The 17,857-nt window shown below is 39.6% G+C and overlaps 1 protein-coding gene across 1 annotated transcript in view; it reads right to left on the bottom strand.

Annotated features, from left to right (window-relative positions):
- Positions 1 to 564: 564 nt before the first annotated feature.
- LOC124167657 overlaps positions 565 to 17,857 on the bottom strand; it is a 62,338-nt gene continuing 45,045 nt past the window's right edge. The window contains exons 13-23 of the mRNA XM_046545640.1: positions 17,184 to 17,630; positions 16,736 to 17,086; positions 15,073 to 15,272; positions 14,345 to 14,560; positions 12,533 to 12,926; positions 10,758 to 11,204; positions 9,738 to 10,050; positions 8,012 to 8,273; positions 4,617 to 4,749; positions 808 to 3,940; positions 565 to 603 (exon numbers count right to left, since the gene is read on the bottom strand). Of these exons, the coding sequence (XP_046401596.1) occupies positions 3,836 to 3,940; positions 4,617 to 4,749; positions 8,012 to 8,273; positions 9,738 to 10,050; positions 10,758 to 11,204; positions 12,533 to 12,926; positions 14,345 to 14,560; positions 15,073 to 15,272; positions 16,736 to 17,086; positions 17,184 to 17,630 (2,868 nt within the window). The 3' untranslated portion in view covers positions 565 to 603; positions 808 to 3,835. The remainder of the gene's footprint in view (positions 604 to 807; positions 3,941 to 4,616; positions 4,750 to 8,011; positions 8,274 to 9,737; positions 10,051 to 10,757; positions 11,205 to 12,532; positions 12,927 to 14,344; positions 14,561 to 15,072; positions 15,273 to 16,735; positions 17,087 to 17,183; positions 17,631 to 17,857) is intronic.

The following is a 17,857-nucleotide window of genomic DNA, read 5'->3' as shown; positions in this document are numbered from 1 at the left end:
CAATTGTCTTTCCTCTTCTGCCATCAGTGAACAGAGAGAGCTCCAAATCGTAGTTCACTCTCAAACTGCTCTGCGTTCAGTGTCCCATCAATCGCTTCACAATTAGGATTAAACACCGAATATGCACTCACTTCACCTGGGGCCTTAGGGCCAGTCCGAGTATTAAACCAAATCAGTAAAAATAATGACATTATAAAGTAAACAATCCCAAATTCATATTCGATGGCAATTACAAAAAGCATTACCCACAACAGTAAATATAAGCCGTTCTTCACTCTGTAAAGGTGGAGAAACCTTTCACTAGCGATGCCATCAGCACTATGTTCAGATGGCGGTGAGTTTGACTCGCCACTCTGCATCAAGTGCTCCCCCTAAAATGAATTCAGTCGGTCTGATATCTGGAATATTTTTCATCCATAATAAGGGGCGTAACAATATTCATTTAGACAAACCTCTGGTGTCTCCGGTGCCGGGTTCGAACGTCTCTCACTCCTCCCGAGACCAAACGTGGCGATGTCTCGTAGAATTGATTTGGTGGTTTCCATTTGCTTTTCTCGTTTTTTCCGCAATCTGTAAGCCGCGAGCTTGTCTTCAATACTCATTCTAAACAGCAACTTTCGGACGGAAAGGCAATAGTAAACAGTGTTTTCGTACACAAATAACATCAATTAATGGTAATAAAAGAAAGCGACAGCTACTCGAAAGCTAAAGAAATTCGATAAAAACACCTAATAGGCTTCGTGAGCCGTCAGTAGCGATTACTTTATAGCTATGGTATTGTTATATATAGAAATTTACGGTACTAACCAAATGATAGCGATCCAAACAACGTTGTGTAAGAAAACTTTCTTAGTATGAACATTAGGACGTACACAAAAACATGATAATATCAAACAAATGACAGTCGAAATCCAGAGTTCCAGCAAAATTTCTCGGAGGATGTGGGCAGTCGGCTGCTAGGCTACGCGCGGTAAGTTTAAGTTACTTCAACCCATATTTAAGGGACAATAGTGAAGTACTAAAAAAGACAGCGAGAATCTTAAAGAGGAAAATGCTTCTCCATTTCTTGCGATATTAAAATGATCCTTTCCTGCTTCTAAAGGCAGTTTCACACGGGGCACGTAATTGCGCGGGTTTGAACTGCATCAATTTCTCATTCGGGCGTGCGAATGCATGAAAAAAAAATTAGAAAAAGGGCTATTTGTCCATTTCCCGTCCATGAGTTCTGGCAATTCACCACTTTTTACGACGCAATTCTGATTGCACATTCGCACTAATGTCAGATCCGCAGTTGTGAGCCCTGTGTAAAAAGGCCCTTTTACACGGGGCACGCCCACATAGCACAAAATATCTACGAAGTGTGTTTATAAAATATCTAATATGCTTCTTACTAATATCAAGAAAATATCTTGTAGACATCTTCTTGACACTCACATTCAAATTGGACCCACGGGGAAAATTTAGGATAAATGACTCGATTATTTATTTCAACGGATAATGGCAAATACTTTCATAGACCTTGGCACTAGATGATTGGATGACACTCAGTCTGTAGTTACTTACATTGTCACGATTGCCAGACTTGAAGACGGGAATTACAAAGCCATTTTCGACTGACAAAGGGAAAATTCCTTGAGAGAGCAGATATGAAAATAAGACCGCAAGATGAGAAGCCAGGACAGGTGCACCTTAACACCTCTGGAGGGATGTCATCAGTTCCAGGTCCTTTCTTGGGATCAAGAGATTCTAGTCTACATCGAACATTTCGCGGAATGATGACACAGTTGGAGATGGACATGTTCCAGCCAAAATCTAATCCAGGAATAGGTATATTTTAGCATTGCTGATTACTGAAAAGAAGTACTTGGAGAAGAACTTACATTTTTCATCAGCAGTCAAAGCCTCTCTTGAGTCGAAGATAAGACGGGATGGAATGGCAGGAGATTTTTTTTTAAGGCGATCGATATGTGACCAGAAGGATTTAATGTGAAGAGGAATGGTACTTTCTTAATGTAAACATGTACACACTCTTCAGCTACGTCCTTGCACTGTTTTCAGGTTACGAAAATCTTGTAGGTAAGAAGGAAGACCAGTAGATTTAAACTTTTTGTGAGCCACTTTTTCCTTGATCACTAACTTAATGAGTTTCCTTGAAAACCACTTTGGAAAAGAAGATGAATAGAATACATTGACCGTTGTTAAGACCATAAAAAGATGACTTAAATGTGTGCAGTAATCATTAAAATATTGCACTCATGGGATGCCACTCCACGTGATGTCACAGGGACCTGGTCCCTGTGACGTCACATGGAGTGGCATCCCATTGGTGCCTTTGGCCATCTTCATCTGGCCTTTTTCAAATGACATTAAAATTGACTGTTAGCATTCATCTAAACTTGGATTTCCAAAACCAAATAATTTGTACATTATGAATTCACTAATGTTGGGTAATGAATCGCAATCAATGCCTTTCGTTTTCTTTGATGAAGGTAACCACCCTATTGTCTCCAATGGCCATAACATTTGGGATCACGTTGCATGTATGGGACAAATTACTGCGTTGATTTGCTGGAATGGGAGGATTCGTGGCAGTTACCAACCCAAGCCTAACGACTTGAAACCCTTCACAAACACTCACTCAACTCAAAGGAAACTTTGTGAGGGTTTAAGGGGCCTCCCTAAGGTTGCTTCGATTAAGATACCACTCACTCACACACACAAATGACAGATGACAGACAACACTCACTCCTTGGCCTGAACTCCAGGAGATTATGCTCGGCCTTGAGCGATTGTAGACAATGCTGATGGGCGGGTTATGTGAACCAGTTTCAAAACCCAAGATTTCCATCTCAACACAGTTGAAGGTCTGTTCTTCATATCAACAAAATGTTGAGTGATGGCAAATGGTGTACACTGCTAGGAATATATAATATAGGTGAAGGGGGTAGGTGAACGTGAGGTGCAGGGGTGGGAAAGTCAACATTTGAAGGTGGGTGGGGGAGGGAAAATTACCAGATGGCCCTTAGGAAGAAAGGGGGGGAATAGAATGGAAAATTACTGGTGACAGTTGGTGCGCATTATAATTTTGAGAGCAATAAAGAGAATAGGGTACAATTAGGGATGTGTCCCTTGTCACTATTCAAAAGTTTCTCCTTATATTTGCAAATGAAAATACTTCCGTAGGCATCTAGTAGGTGATTCGATGTTTCTTTCACAAGATTTACATTCTCTTGGGTAATTTAATGGCCTTTGTTCATCAACTGCTGTGCTATGCTAGATTTCCTCAAGGTGAATAAGGCACATGAGAGAGGATAGAACATTAAATTTTGGAATCTTATGGAAATTAGCTAGTTTTTTTGTTGGCTAACTATTAAAACTGCCAACATACCCAAAGTGACATGCAGTGCTTCGAGGGTGTTAAGGGCAATGGGATGGGCAGTCACATGAGTCAAGTGATAATTTGTCTTCACATACAACAATACATAAGTTTGTCCATCACATACAACTGACTACATGTCGAGTAATCGCTGGCTATATTCACCATTAAAACATTTACATATCTTGAAATAAGCACAGAGCACTTACGAAATTTTTTTCATACATTTTTATCAACTAATTCAGCATTATGCATAGCTTTGTAAGAAGAAGGTTTATGGCAGCACTTAGCTCTCATTAAAACATTCAGTCTTGGTACAGGATGAGAGCTATACTAACTAGAAGATAGAAAAAGAGAGGAAATTTATAGGATAGTGCTTATATACAAGTTTCACTAACAGCTGACCTTCAATTTTCCACCTGCCTCTTGGTCATGGAGCAAGAGTTAGGTCTCATATGCTTATCTTCTATGTCTCACGAGGGAAAGAATTGAAAACAGGAGATTATTGCAGACTTTTTTTGGCTCGTCCAATTTAATGGCATAAGAGAGGAAGATAGCCATTCCCTGTGAATAAAAAAGCAAGGCTTAGTTTGAAAGTTCTGTGAGACTCTTTTCAGCTTTTCACATCAAAAATGATTCACTAGGTTCAATGAATTGAGCATGAGGCAAAATGGTTGATCACTAAGAAATTCAAGATAAAAATGAAGATTCTTACAAGAACTACTGAGAAAACAGAAAACTATGCTTCTTCATTATTTATAATAGATTAATAATTGTTTATAATTATATTTGTGTACATAAAAATTAAATTTTTTTTAAATTTATGAGTGGGTAGCCAAACTTATAAAATTTTCACTAGTAGTTCACTCATAAAGTTTTGCAGAAAACCGAGAATTGCAGATCAGGGGATTTTCTTACTTTCAAGCCCATTTGCCTGCTTTCAAGATGCACAATTCAAAAAGGTGCCAAACCTCTGCAAACATCAGATATTATGGTGCATATACTTTGATCTTCATGCATGTGGCCTAGAATAACATGCAACGATAGAGAAAGTCAAATTTTGTTTTGGAGCAGAAGTGGCTCGACCACTCCATTTTAGTTGACTTTCCTGACCTGTGTAACAATAGATGAGTAACTTTCCTGGGAAACTCAGGTGGATAAATTATGCTCGAATTGGGCTCAAGCTTTCTGGGAGTGATTATGGAAATCGCTGTGAGAGTGAAAGGGTTAATATACTTACCAAGCACAGACTTGAAATGCTGAAGATCCATTGAATCACTGATGAATCAGGGAAGTTAATATAAAGTATGCTGGTAATTTCCATTATGGCAATCAGAGAGAATATAACGAGTGCTCTTCTCAAGACTTCAATCCTGTTAGGAAGGTAAATATGTTTGTGCTTAAGAATTATTTCTATTACTGGAGCATATAGTATCAGGATAAATTTAAAATTGATTTGCACTGATAAAAAGAAAGTCCCCTCTACTTGGTATCAAACCTTACAAACATCAAAACTATTACTATGGGTTGGAAAGAACAAGAGAATGAGGAAACTAAAGTCACTAACAATAGCAAGACAAATAATCATGCACTTGTCTAAGATCTTAAGTATGGAGAAATTTTCTTGCTTTATATTCAAAGCATGGCATTATTGGTCTCAGGATATTTATTACACATATATTGCTCAAAGTTACTACATATTTACAAATTTTGTACAGAAAAGCTGTTCTAAAAAATGCACACAAATAGGACTCCAAATTTTCTGTTCCTTTATTTTGAACGATTGGCACCAAGAACCAAGTGAGCAGGTCAACATTTCAAAATACATATTTTGAATCAGTAATCACTCTATAGGACCATGTCATAAAAGAAATCAATCACCTAAGAAGCAGAAGATAAGTTGGGTGAAACTAAAGGGAAAGTATCTCGGTGAAAACCAATAGATAAATGCTGGGCACACATCAAGAATTAATATAAGAAGAATTATAGGGAAGCTAATGAACAGACACAGAGTATGGATAAAAAGGGGGATGTAAGAAACCATTCCTAAAATTTGAGTAATATGTTATGCAAGTAAGATATTATATTCAAATTTTAATATGTGTATACAATTGAGGAGCTCAAATCCGGAATCCAGAAACCCGGAACGTTAGAAAATTCCTCTGTGTTGTGTTTCGACTTGCCACCTCGTGGCACCACTCTCCGAGACTTGTTCTGGGATGAGTAGGAAGTTAGCACACGCTATGAGCGTATGCAAACAACCTAGGCAGGGACACATAGGGATCTCAAATATCGAGCACAAGAGCCTGAACGGATTAATTAATTAGCAAAATATAGAAGCATTTGCACAGATTTACTGTCTGACTATGGAAAGTATTGATAGATAGTGCAATGTCTGCTAGCAAATGCTATCAATGAAAGCTATTGAGCATGAAGAAAAAGATATATATGTATATATTTATTGCTTGTTCTTGTCCTGTATTAAGCACTGTCCTTTTGTATTAAGTCCTGTATTATTTGAATTTGGTTAGATGTCATATCCATAAACCAAATCATGAAGATACCGTATAAGCATGTGTAAGAGGTGCACACGTGTAAGAAGCGCACCCCTATTTTGAGGATCGAAGCTATAAAGAAAAAAAAATTTGTGGCATTTTTTTTTTATCCTATCGTGCGGTGTTGCAGACGTATGCCTGGAATTTCGACACTTAACGAAATTCCCTCTTTCAGTACTATTTGAAAGAGGAAAAGTTTGATAACTGCGGCGGTAATAGCGGCATAAGAGGGAGTAGAAAGAGTTCCGATCCTCCCTTCGCATACGCCATCGCCCTACGTTGCTTGTCATACTCACGACCAATTTTGTTTAAAAGCTCTCGCAGGAGTATTGCAATAGAATTGCAGCCGTGGAAAATTTTAAGGCAAAACATGACAGGCACATAGCATGAACCTTCCCAAGAGATTGGACAACAATCGGGGCAATCTCAGCGCCGTAGGATAATAACCACGTCAAGGCCCCTTGCACACACACCGATTTTGGACGGCCGGTAAAATATCGGCCGTCCACATTCCAATAGTGAACAATGGGAGAGCAAAGGAGCATGAACACGTACCGACCACGCGCCAGCACCGGGAAAATGCGGGTTAGCTGCCGGCCATTGTCACTGTGGATCGCCGGCGCCTGCTCAAAAACATAGCAACTTATCGTTTGACTGGTAAAAATCCGGCGTGTGTGCAAGCATCGCTTCGCCGGCCGTCCAAAATCGGTGTGTGTGCCTCTGCCATTTTTTTCCTTTCTGAGACTCCACAGGAAAATAGGAAAATATCAAGTTACTGGGGAACAATGGAAACGTGTTTCATCCCTACCCCATCTCACCAACTGACCTTTTTCAGCCTACCAGGTTCAAATCTCTGAGTTTCTGGAGGTCAAAGGCTAGGTGAGTCACCTTCTGAGCTCGAAGATATCTCGATATCTTTCAGCAATTGTATGACACGCACGAGGTTCAAAAAAGAATTAGACCTAACGCGACGTATATCTGACAGCATTTAAGTTTTTTGAGCTCTAATTGATTGACACTAAGATTTATAGCTAAAATAAGGCAACTAATATTCAACATAGTCCAAACAGCACAACTTCGGAAGAAACAAGCGTAGCCTAAGCGCATTCAAACAAGATGAGACAGACTGGAAACTTCAGGCAACGCAAACTGCGTATATCACATTGCTGCGCCTTCGCCCCTTCGCTTTGAAGGCAACGACATCACATGCAGGATCGGACGTGTTCGTCCCTTGCTCCTTCGCTCATAGCCTCGTTGCTTTGAGACGGAGGGATCGCGCTCCTTCCCCTCGACCTCTCCTTCTGCGCTCTTCACTTATAAGCATTTCTGATTTCTTCGATCCACAATTTAGTCCAACAATGAACACACTCGTCCGAATTTTTTAAACCGCAGGTTTTGACACCAATATAATTTTCAGTTGCAAAAATCCTCATATTAGCGTCTGAAGATAATTTTTGAAAAATCAGGTGCTCAGCGTAATGGAAATAGCTCGGCAAGACAGATGTTGACTGTTAACCAGGTATGTCCTTCAAAACTACACGTTTCTATACGTTTGATAAGCGATTACTATATGCAGTATAAATGCCGCGGGATACCCACTCGTGGCAGTAAATTTAGCGCGCGCTCCGGAGCGAATCACCCCGCGCGATCTTTTCAATGTTCACCTCTGGGGTACCAACATGACTTGCAAGAAATTCAAACAGGAGCATTTTAAAAATACGTCACTAAGGGAGAAATTCCCATGCCTGCCGCTTAATTTTGACCCATGGTTTCAGATGACTGACTCACGCTGAAAACCAAGGCCACTCAGTTCCCCTTGGACTTGCCACCGGGGAAGGGGAGGGGGGAAGATAAGAAGTTTGTGTAAGAGGCGCACCCCCATTTTCGGCTGCAATGTCTGGGAAAAAAGGTGCGCCTCTTGCACGCGCTTATACGGTAATTGGAAATAACTTTTGTTTTCATGGGCATGGAATTTGGCTGGGGGGAGGCCATGGGATATTTCAAAATTTTCTGAGCGGCCATGACCCCCAAAGCTGTGACTATGATTGTCTAGTAAGTTAAATAAATAGTGCATACTGACCTCCTGCTGGTAATAGTATTTACTTCAGCCTCCTTTCTTCTTGCAAATTCATCCACTAGCATCTCTGTCTGGGTTTCGTTTTTGTGCAGCTGCCACATCATACAGATGGAAACAGGAAGAAATAAGATGGACATGATGATGCCCAAACATATGAAGATGACACAATCGGGGGACTCAATGGTGAGCCACCATGATGAATGTTTTTTTGAGCTGAAAATCCTTTGCAATAGGGCACAAAACATCAAGCTCAAAACCGGGATACCTGAAAACAATTAAAGTAGTGTGATTAAGCCTGAATCACATGCCCATTTTTCCCATCCCTCAAAGTGAACTAAAAACACATTGCTGCTGCAAAAGTTTTGCCAACAAGAGCACCATCCGTAAAAAAAACTTGAATTGCTCCAAAACAAATCCCTCCATGTCCTCCTAAACCTTCCCAAATTAATCACAATGCAAGATCTCCTTTCCGCCCATAGTCTCCCAAGTGTTAATCAGTTCATCGCACAGTTAGTTAATATTCAATCATAGCTTTCCAGAGACCAACAAGGTGATTGCTCAACCAATCACTTTCTGAATCACAAGGGTATTATGCCATCCTTTTCTCATAATTTCTTCTGTTGCTTTCTGTATTTTCAACTGTCATTCGTTAAAAGCCAAACGTGGCATTACAATTGCAGTTAGCAGCCGTGCATTTTTATTGACTGAATGGCAATGCCAGCCATGGTTTCAGAAACTCAAAAAGGGATGTGCCGAGTGATGGAATTCCCATCCCGAGAGCCATTATGGAAAATGATCACGTGAAATAATCATTTTTCCACCACCATTGACCGATAGCTTCAGTGATCACCACCACAGCTATCGCTGGAAAGGGATGAAAAAATTATGGCTGGTGAAAAACTATTCTGGCTTTAGCAATTGGTGTTCTGGTTCTAGGCAATACTGATGTGAATTATGATGGAACACTAATTTGGGAATTACCTAAGTGTCAAGGGCACTGTTTAGGATATGTGCACCAGCTGTTAGGAAGTGAAATACCAGAGTACATATTAGGCATAATAACTGAGATAAAAGTGGCATTAGCATAGAATAGCCTACTGCCAATGTAGAGCATCAAGGGGTGTTAAGCAATTCTCTGTGCTGCATTCACGGGAGCACCGTGTTCCTGTTTTCCAAGCCCCGCAGTGTGCAGCCACACTCCGCGATCACGGATACACGTCCTGCAGCAGTTGCAACCGGGGCAACTTGTGCAAGACGCAACTACATGACGTGGTGCCTGACAGTGTAGTTTCCAATGTCAAGCAGTGGTTTCGATGCATTCGGGCAAACCACTTTTCTGTATCCGTGATCACGCAGCCACGGATATTTGATTACTGAAACCAGGCCTTACCTGGAGCATTAATAATACGAGCACAACCATGTTATCGCCGCTGAAGAGATCGAGAACTGGGGAAGAAAGCTCTCATTGAGCCCGGGAAGCACTCTAAAATAACAGAATAACTGCATAAATAATAATATATTGTTTGTTTTAGTTACACTATGAACATTGCAAGACATTCAAGTGAAAGTTTGGGTTATCTGTGTTTTCCGCTTATTCGTGCCATCTCTCCCCATCATTAGCCCAGATAATTGGGAGTGTACTGTATTTCTTTCCACACAAACGATTGCCATGGAGGTTCCTACAGTTTGAGATGGAATCAAGAATATATAAGTACATGCGAATACTGACCTGAGGTGATACCTGCTATAAAGAGCTTGGATTGAAGGAAATTTTGTAACTTTGCCATTTTGCAGCAAATGAATTGCCAGCCTTGAAGTGATGAATCCTTTTTTGATGGAGTAACAGATGATGCAACAGCAGTGGTACCTTGTTCACCACAATTTCTCACACGTATTATGGTGGTGCATGCCTGAGAAGCCACTTGTCTTACTTTTGTTTCGTTTGAGATGTCACAATACAATATAAGTACTATACCCATGAGTGATCCCATTCCGGTAAGCATGGATCCCTCCAGTGCTAGTGCCATAGCAAGGAAATAGGACTGTAAAAATAAAGGGGGGTACTGTCAGATTATTTATTGGAAGGGAAAAATAAAATTTTTTATAAATGCAGATATATTTCAAAATTTCTGCACTTATACCCATGTATGTATGCATCCTCCACTGCATAAACGGTCAACAATCGCCCACCAAATCAAATCTGCTCATCTAGTTCTGTAAGGGCTACGTATCTAGATGAGCGGATTTGATTCTGTGGGCGGTTGTTTAGCGTTTATGCAGTGGAAGTATCAATATGAAAATGAAACACATTTGGCAATTCTAATATGCTTCCCTAAAAAACAGCAAAAAGAGAAGACATCCATGTTGTGGTAACAATAATTAATGCAGAGTAAATGAATTTCATTTTCAAGAATGCAGAGTATAAAAAAAAATTAGTCTTCAATTTTCAAAGCAAAAATTTAATTTTAAAATTCCTAATTTCATTTTTCCTGCAATGGATTATTGAGAAATGATTAAAGTTGGCATACTAACTTAGATACAGCAAAATGAGGTCTTTTTCTGCACAATATTCTCTCTTTCTCCCTTTCTAGTGAAAGAATTATTTGGCATAAAGAATATAAAAAATCACCAAAAATATTTTAATAATACAGCCACCACCGACATCACAATAGTAGACATCAAAATTATAAGAAGAGAAAATCTCGGAGAATAAATAAAAAAAAGATAGTGATGTGCTTAGCTGATGTACCTGTGGTGATATTATGAGACAGCAGTAGGAAAATAATCCCATTAGGATTAGGATGGCGACACAGCACTGAATTTGAAGATATAATTCCACAGATACTGAATCCCCATTCCACTTGGCCACAATCTTCTTTGATATGACAACATGGGCATGGTTGAAATCTCTCTCACAAACATGTTGCTCTGAAGATGATGATCTTCTCACTTGAGGCAAGTCCCCTGGACACTTCTTTTGTACTTCCCTCCATGGTAAAATGATAGCCATAAGATTTATTAAGATGGTGAAAAGGCAAAGGGTAAAACAGGTGCTGAAGCCAGTGATTAAGATGGTTCTTCCTTCATTCCTATGTCCACCATTTAAGGCCTTCCACCAATCATCATCTGCAGATATCCTCTCTTCTGAGTCTGCATATTTTGAAGTTAGGCCAGAAGGTTCTTTGTTCTTGGAAGACTGAAGAAAAATTTATGTAATCATTAATGGTTTCATTCAATTATAAGGTTAATTTTTTAATGCATCTACGGAAAAGGACCCATACAGAAGCATAAGAAGTGAAGATTGTGGGTAATTGAAGTAGAGATTGCTGAAATGCATAAGAAATTGCTTATCTCCAATGAAAGACAAGCTGCAACATAAAAATTTAAATTAAGGGTCAGATGGATAAAGTAGAATCCCGATATCACGTCTCACACTCCAGACTTATATTTTCTTAGCATTATTTGCATGACCATGAAGTTAGCCCAGCAAATTTTTTTCCAAATGAATCCATCCAGATTCTTTAATGCACTTTTTCTATTCTTTATATAACTCTGTACATACATAATTTTTCAATTTTTTTACCACATTGAGTAACTAGAGACCAGTGTTGTCAGTGTTATCTACTATGAACATTGATATTTTTTTCTTTATTCTTAGGTAAGCAGTCACGATCAAGATGCACTCTCATTGCGTATATGTAAGCTGTAAGACTAAGGATGAATTTGACCATCTTTCTTACGGATTATGTCCATATTGAAATAACATTCTGACTCCCTCACAGCTTATGCCCCTCGGTAGTCCAGGCTTTATAGACTGCAGTTGTTTCCACCTCAAGTAAGGCATGCTTTATTTGGACTCTAGCTTCCAATTGGCTGTAGCCACCTTCCCTGTCGATGTTTTCAGGCATTTCAGCAGTCTCTACTTCATCTCTGTCTCCATGATTTTGACCTTGAGGAATATTCAGCAAATTATGGTATTATCCAAGACTGACCAGAGAGGCATAAGAGATTGCCAAGATGCCTAAAAATATCCAGGCAATTGATACATGGAAGTGTGATTTGAAAAAGTGTCAAGGGTCCCAACAACCACTTTTCTAGTATTTATGGTGCCTAACTGCATCAAGAACCACTTTGACTTGAAGATGCAAGCAAAACTGTTACCCAAAATCTGGCAAATGCAGAAGGTAGGTCTGAAAGCTAACACTCCACAAGACCACTTTGAAGAAGTTTTCACTAGAACAATTTCTTCTCCCATCCCTGATTAGGTATTTGCAAGCTACCCAGAGATAAACTTCACTTTCCAATAAAATACCCCACAGGCGTTGATAAAATTAATTTTAATTGACACCTACTATTGCGGATCCCATTATCATACAATGAGTTGGCTGTGATGAGCTCATGACCACATGCAGCTTCAAATGACCAAATACATATGCTGTTTGCATCGAAGCACTCCTCCTCAACTAATTACCAATAATCACAGTGATTTTTTAATTGCACCTCACAAAGCATTCATTAGCTCACCTTCAATTTATGTCCAATGATGAAGGCTGCAAATGTCCCTGAATGTTCAAAATTGCATGTAACCACAGACCCTGAAGGAGAATGTGATATGCCAACATCCCAGAAGGAGGTCAACTCAGCTGTGGTTGCAACTTGTTCGTCAGTCAACTGCCCACAAGCAACCAGGTAGTCATGACCATCCTCAAACTGCCTAAGTATTCTTTGAGGCTTAATTGAAAAATTGAGGGCTATATTGAAAGGTATCTCAGCTCTAAAAGAAGTATCCCATTTCTTCCAATCTTCATTGTTTTTGAGAAATGATTTCATGGAACTCCTGTGAGGTTTCTGTTCATGCTTATGGTACACATTAATAGAGATAACATGAGAGGCCAGCTGGTACTCCATCTGGTGATACCTGAGGTATATGAAGTAAACATTAGTGATCATGTTGAGAACATGGACATAGCCAGGGAATTGAGCTAGGATGGGGCCATTGGACCATCCCATGACCATCCACCCTCTGTAGGGTACTCCCACTTTAAGAGGGGTTGCTTCTAGTTCAGAAATTTTTTATAATTTAACCCTCTTACAACTTAAATTAAGCCTAATTTCTGACAACACTATGGTTTAATATTGAAATTTTGATTTGTCAATTTTTCTGAGGAGCCACGAGCCTTCTTAGGAGAGGGAGGGTGCCCCCCTTCCTAGCAAATCCCATGATTAGGAATGGATAGTGGTGGAAGCAGTGGCACATGTAGAACCAAGTCTTGCAATTGGCGGATTAAGGTATGGTATGGTATTTGGAGAAGGCGACCGACCGTCGGCATTAGCCTGCTCTTAACGAAAGGCGCCAGGGGGACCACGGCTTAACGTCCCATCCGACGGACAGAGTATTGCACTTGAAATGTTCTCCACACAACTTTCAAGCACGGATCGCTCAGTCTCTGAAAATTCTCTGCCACCGCCAGGATTTGAACCCGAGCCCACCGGGTGGGAAGCCAAAACTCTAGCCACCACACCAACCTGATCCCCCATTATTCCCCAAATTTCATGCATTTTAACATATCTGCCACCGTTACGCCACAAAATTAAAAGAATGGTGCTATTTCACACTCGTCCGACTGCAACTTGAATATGCAGCGAGCATATTGGATCCAGTGCAGAAAGACTTAATCCGCTAACTGAACAAAATACAAAGGAAGGCTGTGCGATTCATCAAAAACAGCTACAGGCGTACAGACAGCGTTACCCAGATATTAAGTGAATTAGGCTGGGAGCCACTGGAGACTTGGAGGCTGTGCTAGGCTTAGATTGCTTGAACAATTGAGAATGGATATCTTTAAGAGAGACACAGAGAACATATTATTAGAGCCACACTATATTTCCATGTGCGATAGAAGCGATAAATTAAGAGAGATGTTTTGCCGAACGGATAGATATGGGAATTCGTTTTTCCCCCGAACCATAAAGGATTTCAATAAATGCTAGTCGTTATTTCCTTGGAGCACTTCCTTTTAACTTGTAAATAGCTGGTGTCCTAACAACCGCTGCCACACACCTTTTAGGCGGCTTGCGGGGTATTATGAAGATGTAGATGAAAATGCCAAATTTGAGTGTGCCTCCGTGAAGAAAATGTTCCTTAAAGATGGTAGAAGGTAAAAAAGAACGTGTAGGGAGGCAACTTTTGTCCCTTTTTTGGCACAAGCCTTATTTTTGATCAGTCCCACAACTTTTTTTCGTTGGGCCAGATGGATTTGAAAAAATTGATTTTTCTGATCTGCCCTACTAAGCAGCATATAATTGAAGAAATCATCTAGAACTACATATACCCACCTGTTTTGATTTTTGATGGGAATATTGGATCCAATATTTTTGAAAGTAACAATGGAGAGGAGGATGTTTTTTGTTAATTCATCTGGTATGATAGTGGAGGCTCCTGGATTAGAGAACATATTCACCGATAGACCACCTGTTACATTGCTCACTGGGTCCTTTTCTGATCTTGCAACTAACGAAACCTCCACTTGATCAGAAAACCATGCAGGAGTACTGAATAAGAATAAAATTAGAACAAATCTTAGGATAAAAATACTAATTAGCTCACATGTACCACACTTATCATAAATATGTTATTCAAAGATGCAACAAAAATGAACGTGTAATCAATCAATTGAAGAATGCCTGTTTACCTACTATTTATATATTCCCTTGAAAAATTGTAGAGAAATATCACTAAGATAAGAGACCAGTACTGGGGGTATATGTAAATAACTTTTTTAGAAGGGAGTATTCAATGAACAGTAAGTATTAGACACACAGGCACCCTGACCATCTATTATTAATGCCTTAGTCATCAACTACTTCCATGTTTTCAATGGTAAGCCTACTCAGCTAACGCACACTTGCCCTATGCATAAAAATCCACATAAACGAAGAAAGAATGGTTGATGCTTGGCCAATGTGTTGGTTTTTTTTTGTTTGGGTCTTAGATTTCAACTTCAAAAATGAATTTAACACCTTAACAATTCAAAACAAGTGGACAATAATCATGCATTCCTCACCTAACATCTGGCATGGGTATCCTCATTCTTCCATAAGCTAATGAATCCACCAGAGCAAAGAGAGACATTGAGGTTGTGGAAAGATCTGGTACAGTCACATTGCTGGCCATAGAAGGATATTGGACAGAAAACTCTACGCCAAGAGAATACACCCAGAGAGTAGACTGTCTTAAAGCCAGGTGGATGAAGCGAGAAGATATCTGTAATAGATAACCACCAGATACTTGAATGAGCAGAATACATTAAATAAAACACTTTCTATTGGTACAGTTTACTACCGAAATTGATTTGAATAACTTTCACAAAACCACAATGGGGCCTTTCACTCAGATTGAAAATCAAAAATTCATTAAAAGAATATGGTATATAGACAGAAGGGATGGATAACTTAAAATGAGGAAATGTCTTCCCGATTTTAGCCTTTGTCTTTTGAGTTTAAAATAAAAAACAATAAATTCATTACTTTTCCTTCAGCCCACACTGTTATTATGGGCTCCTAGGTAAACATGGATGATGGGGCTTGTGTACTCGATTGCACTGAGCCTCAGCCCCTAAGGTGAAAATACCAGTTGAATCTAGTTGCAATCACATAAAGCAGAATTTATTACATTCCACTAGATTCAACTAGTTTTCAATTAGAAACGGCAAGGTTATGTCCATGATAAAATATGAAACAACAATAGTAACTTCCACACTTTAATACACAACTCCATTACTGACCAAACTTTTAGGTCAATTTCAATGTGATGAAAGAAAAACTCTCAGGTGTATTTATGCCAGAGCCAAGAGGTGGCATGAGGATCATAAGAGTTGGAACAGGTTGGGTAAAAATATGAAGTCCGATGACACATAACGAAAAACAAAATGGGGTGGGTGTGAAGGTCAAGGTTTTTTGACATAGGGACACTTAACTTTAACAAAGGTGATAGAGAATAGAATAAATCGTCACAAAGTTCATCCAGACTATTGACAAATCTTGAGTCTGTCTGATGGTGGCCTCAGTTTAATGGTCAGGTTGCAAAAGCCCAGAAGAAGGAAGGGAGATTCAGCTCTGGAGAGACAGTAGTTACCCTTTATTCCAGACTCCGTAGTTACCCTTTATTCCAGAAATGCCGGTGAAAAAAAGGGGGTGCATAGCTTACACGAATCCTCCAAATTTTAGTGTAAGCAACGTACCATTTTCCCTGAAATTCTTTTTGTTTATTTCTTCAGAGTGTAGCATTAAACCCAGGGAACCTTTGCAGGAATTAAATTTCTAACATTATTTAATCTAACTAATCACGGTAATGTAAATTTATTGATTTAGCAACGAATCACAAGTTCCTATATTAGACCCCACTCATAAAGTGCTAGGAAGCTTTTCTTTCCTCATGAGCCGGCCTAAAAATGGGGATACATGAGGGCGTGGCTTACATGAGTAAATGTGGTACTAGAATTAATGAAAAATGAAGTCTTCCAAACTTCCTGAAAACAGCCTAAGCAGTCTTTGCATATCGCACACAAAATGGGCTGTCAGTACAAAGGCTAAGAAAATTGGCACCAAAATTTTCAGGAAATTCATTAAAATGAAAACGTAAAATCAAATGCATGCTAACATGAAACTAGCAAGAACTGAGAAAACAATTTTTTCTTGACATAAGACAAAGTGAAAAGTCCCTCTTACCTTAGGATTGCTAAAAGAGTCCTGATACTCGAATAATAGAAGATCCAAGATTTTCAGAAGTCTGTGAGATGAAATGTGCATATCTATGTCACCATGAGAGCTGTCTTTGACTACCATCCTGTTATGCAGGTAAAATTGTATTTCTTCCAACAGTTGGAGGAGCTGCTGTATTTGGCCTGGTAAGAGGATGGCCGATTTGGGAGAGTGAGGCCCCTGAAGGTCTCTAAGACTATTCGAGGATGTGGTATTTTTTGGGATAGTCCAGGCGTCTTCAGACATCAGCCAATCCAATATCTCCTGCAAAGTTTCCTCTGGAGAAGTCGTCAAATATCCATGAGTTAGCTTTTGGAACTGGAATGGCATGATTGAAAAATCATATTATTAGAAAAAGACTTCAGAGAGCCCATACTAAATAAATCACCAGTATAGGTATTCAGTGGGTACTTACATTTTTGAGAAGAAATGATACTGGATGAAAGTAGCAGTTTGAGAAATTGGGCACTTCCCATTTGGCTGTAGCACCACAAAGTCTAGTCGCTTCAGAGGTACCCCCATGCAGAGGTACCCACACATTATTTGAAGGTAGAAGACCCCATTCAGTGCCATTTGGGGGAATATTAGCACCACCATGTCCATTGAGAGGCTTAGGAAAGTTAGCTGAGAGGCCTACTGGGCATTCAACTGCTGCTCTTTGACCCACCGCAGTATAGGGCCATGCAGCACCCCATGAAGTCTCCCGAGGACACAGAGGGTCTCCAGGATGAACCACAGTCACATGTGACGAGTGGCCAATTTTACCTTCCCAACTGAGAGGTGTTTGTGGTTGTTTCAAATGCAGAGAGGATTCTTGAAAACTTAGATTGGTGGCTATATGACAGGTATACTCAGCTGATTTCTTGACACATAATGAAGGATATACAACAAATTAGTCAGCCAACTTAGGTATTTTAAAAGTCAGGGGCATAAAAAGTTCCAGGACATATTTTCTCAAACAATTACATATTTAGAGCAAAAAAATTTGGCCACAGAGGATGATCAATTATAATGAATGGTAATGCTGAAGCCATTTGGAAAATTATGTGGTTGTTATGCTAAACAGTTCAAACTTGGTGGGAAAATCAA

This window comes from Ischnura elegans, chromosome 11 (genome assembly GCF_921293095.1).
Source record: "Ischnura elegans chromosome 11, ioIscEleg1.1, whole genome shotgun sequence".
NCBI classification, from domain to species: Eukaryota; Metazoa; Arthropoda; class Insecta; order Odonata; family Coenagrionidae; genus Ischnura; species Ischnura elegans.
This window is presented reverse-complemented; position numbering and strand designations above follow the sequence as displayed.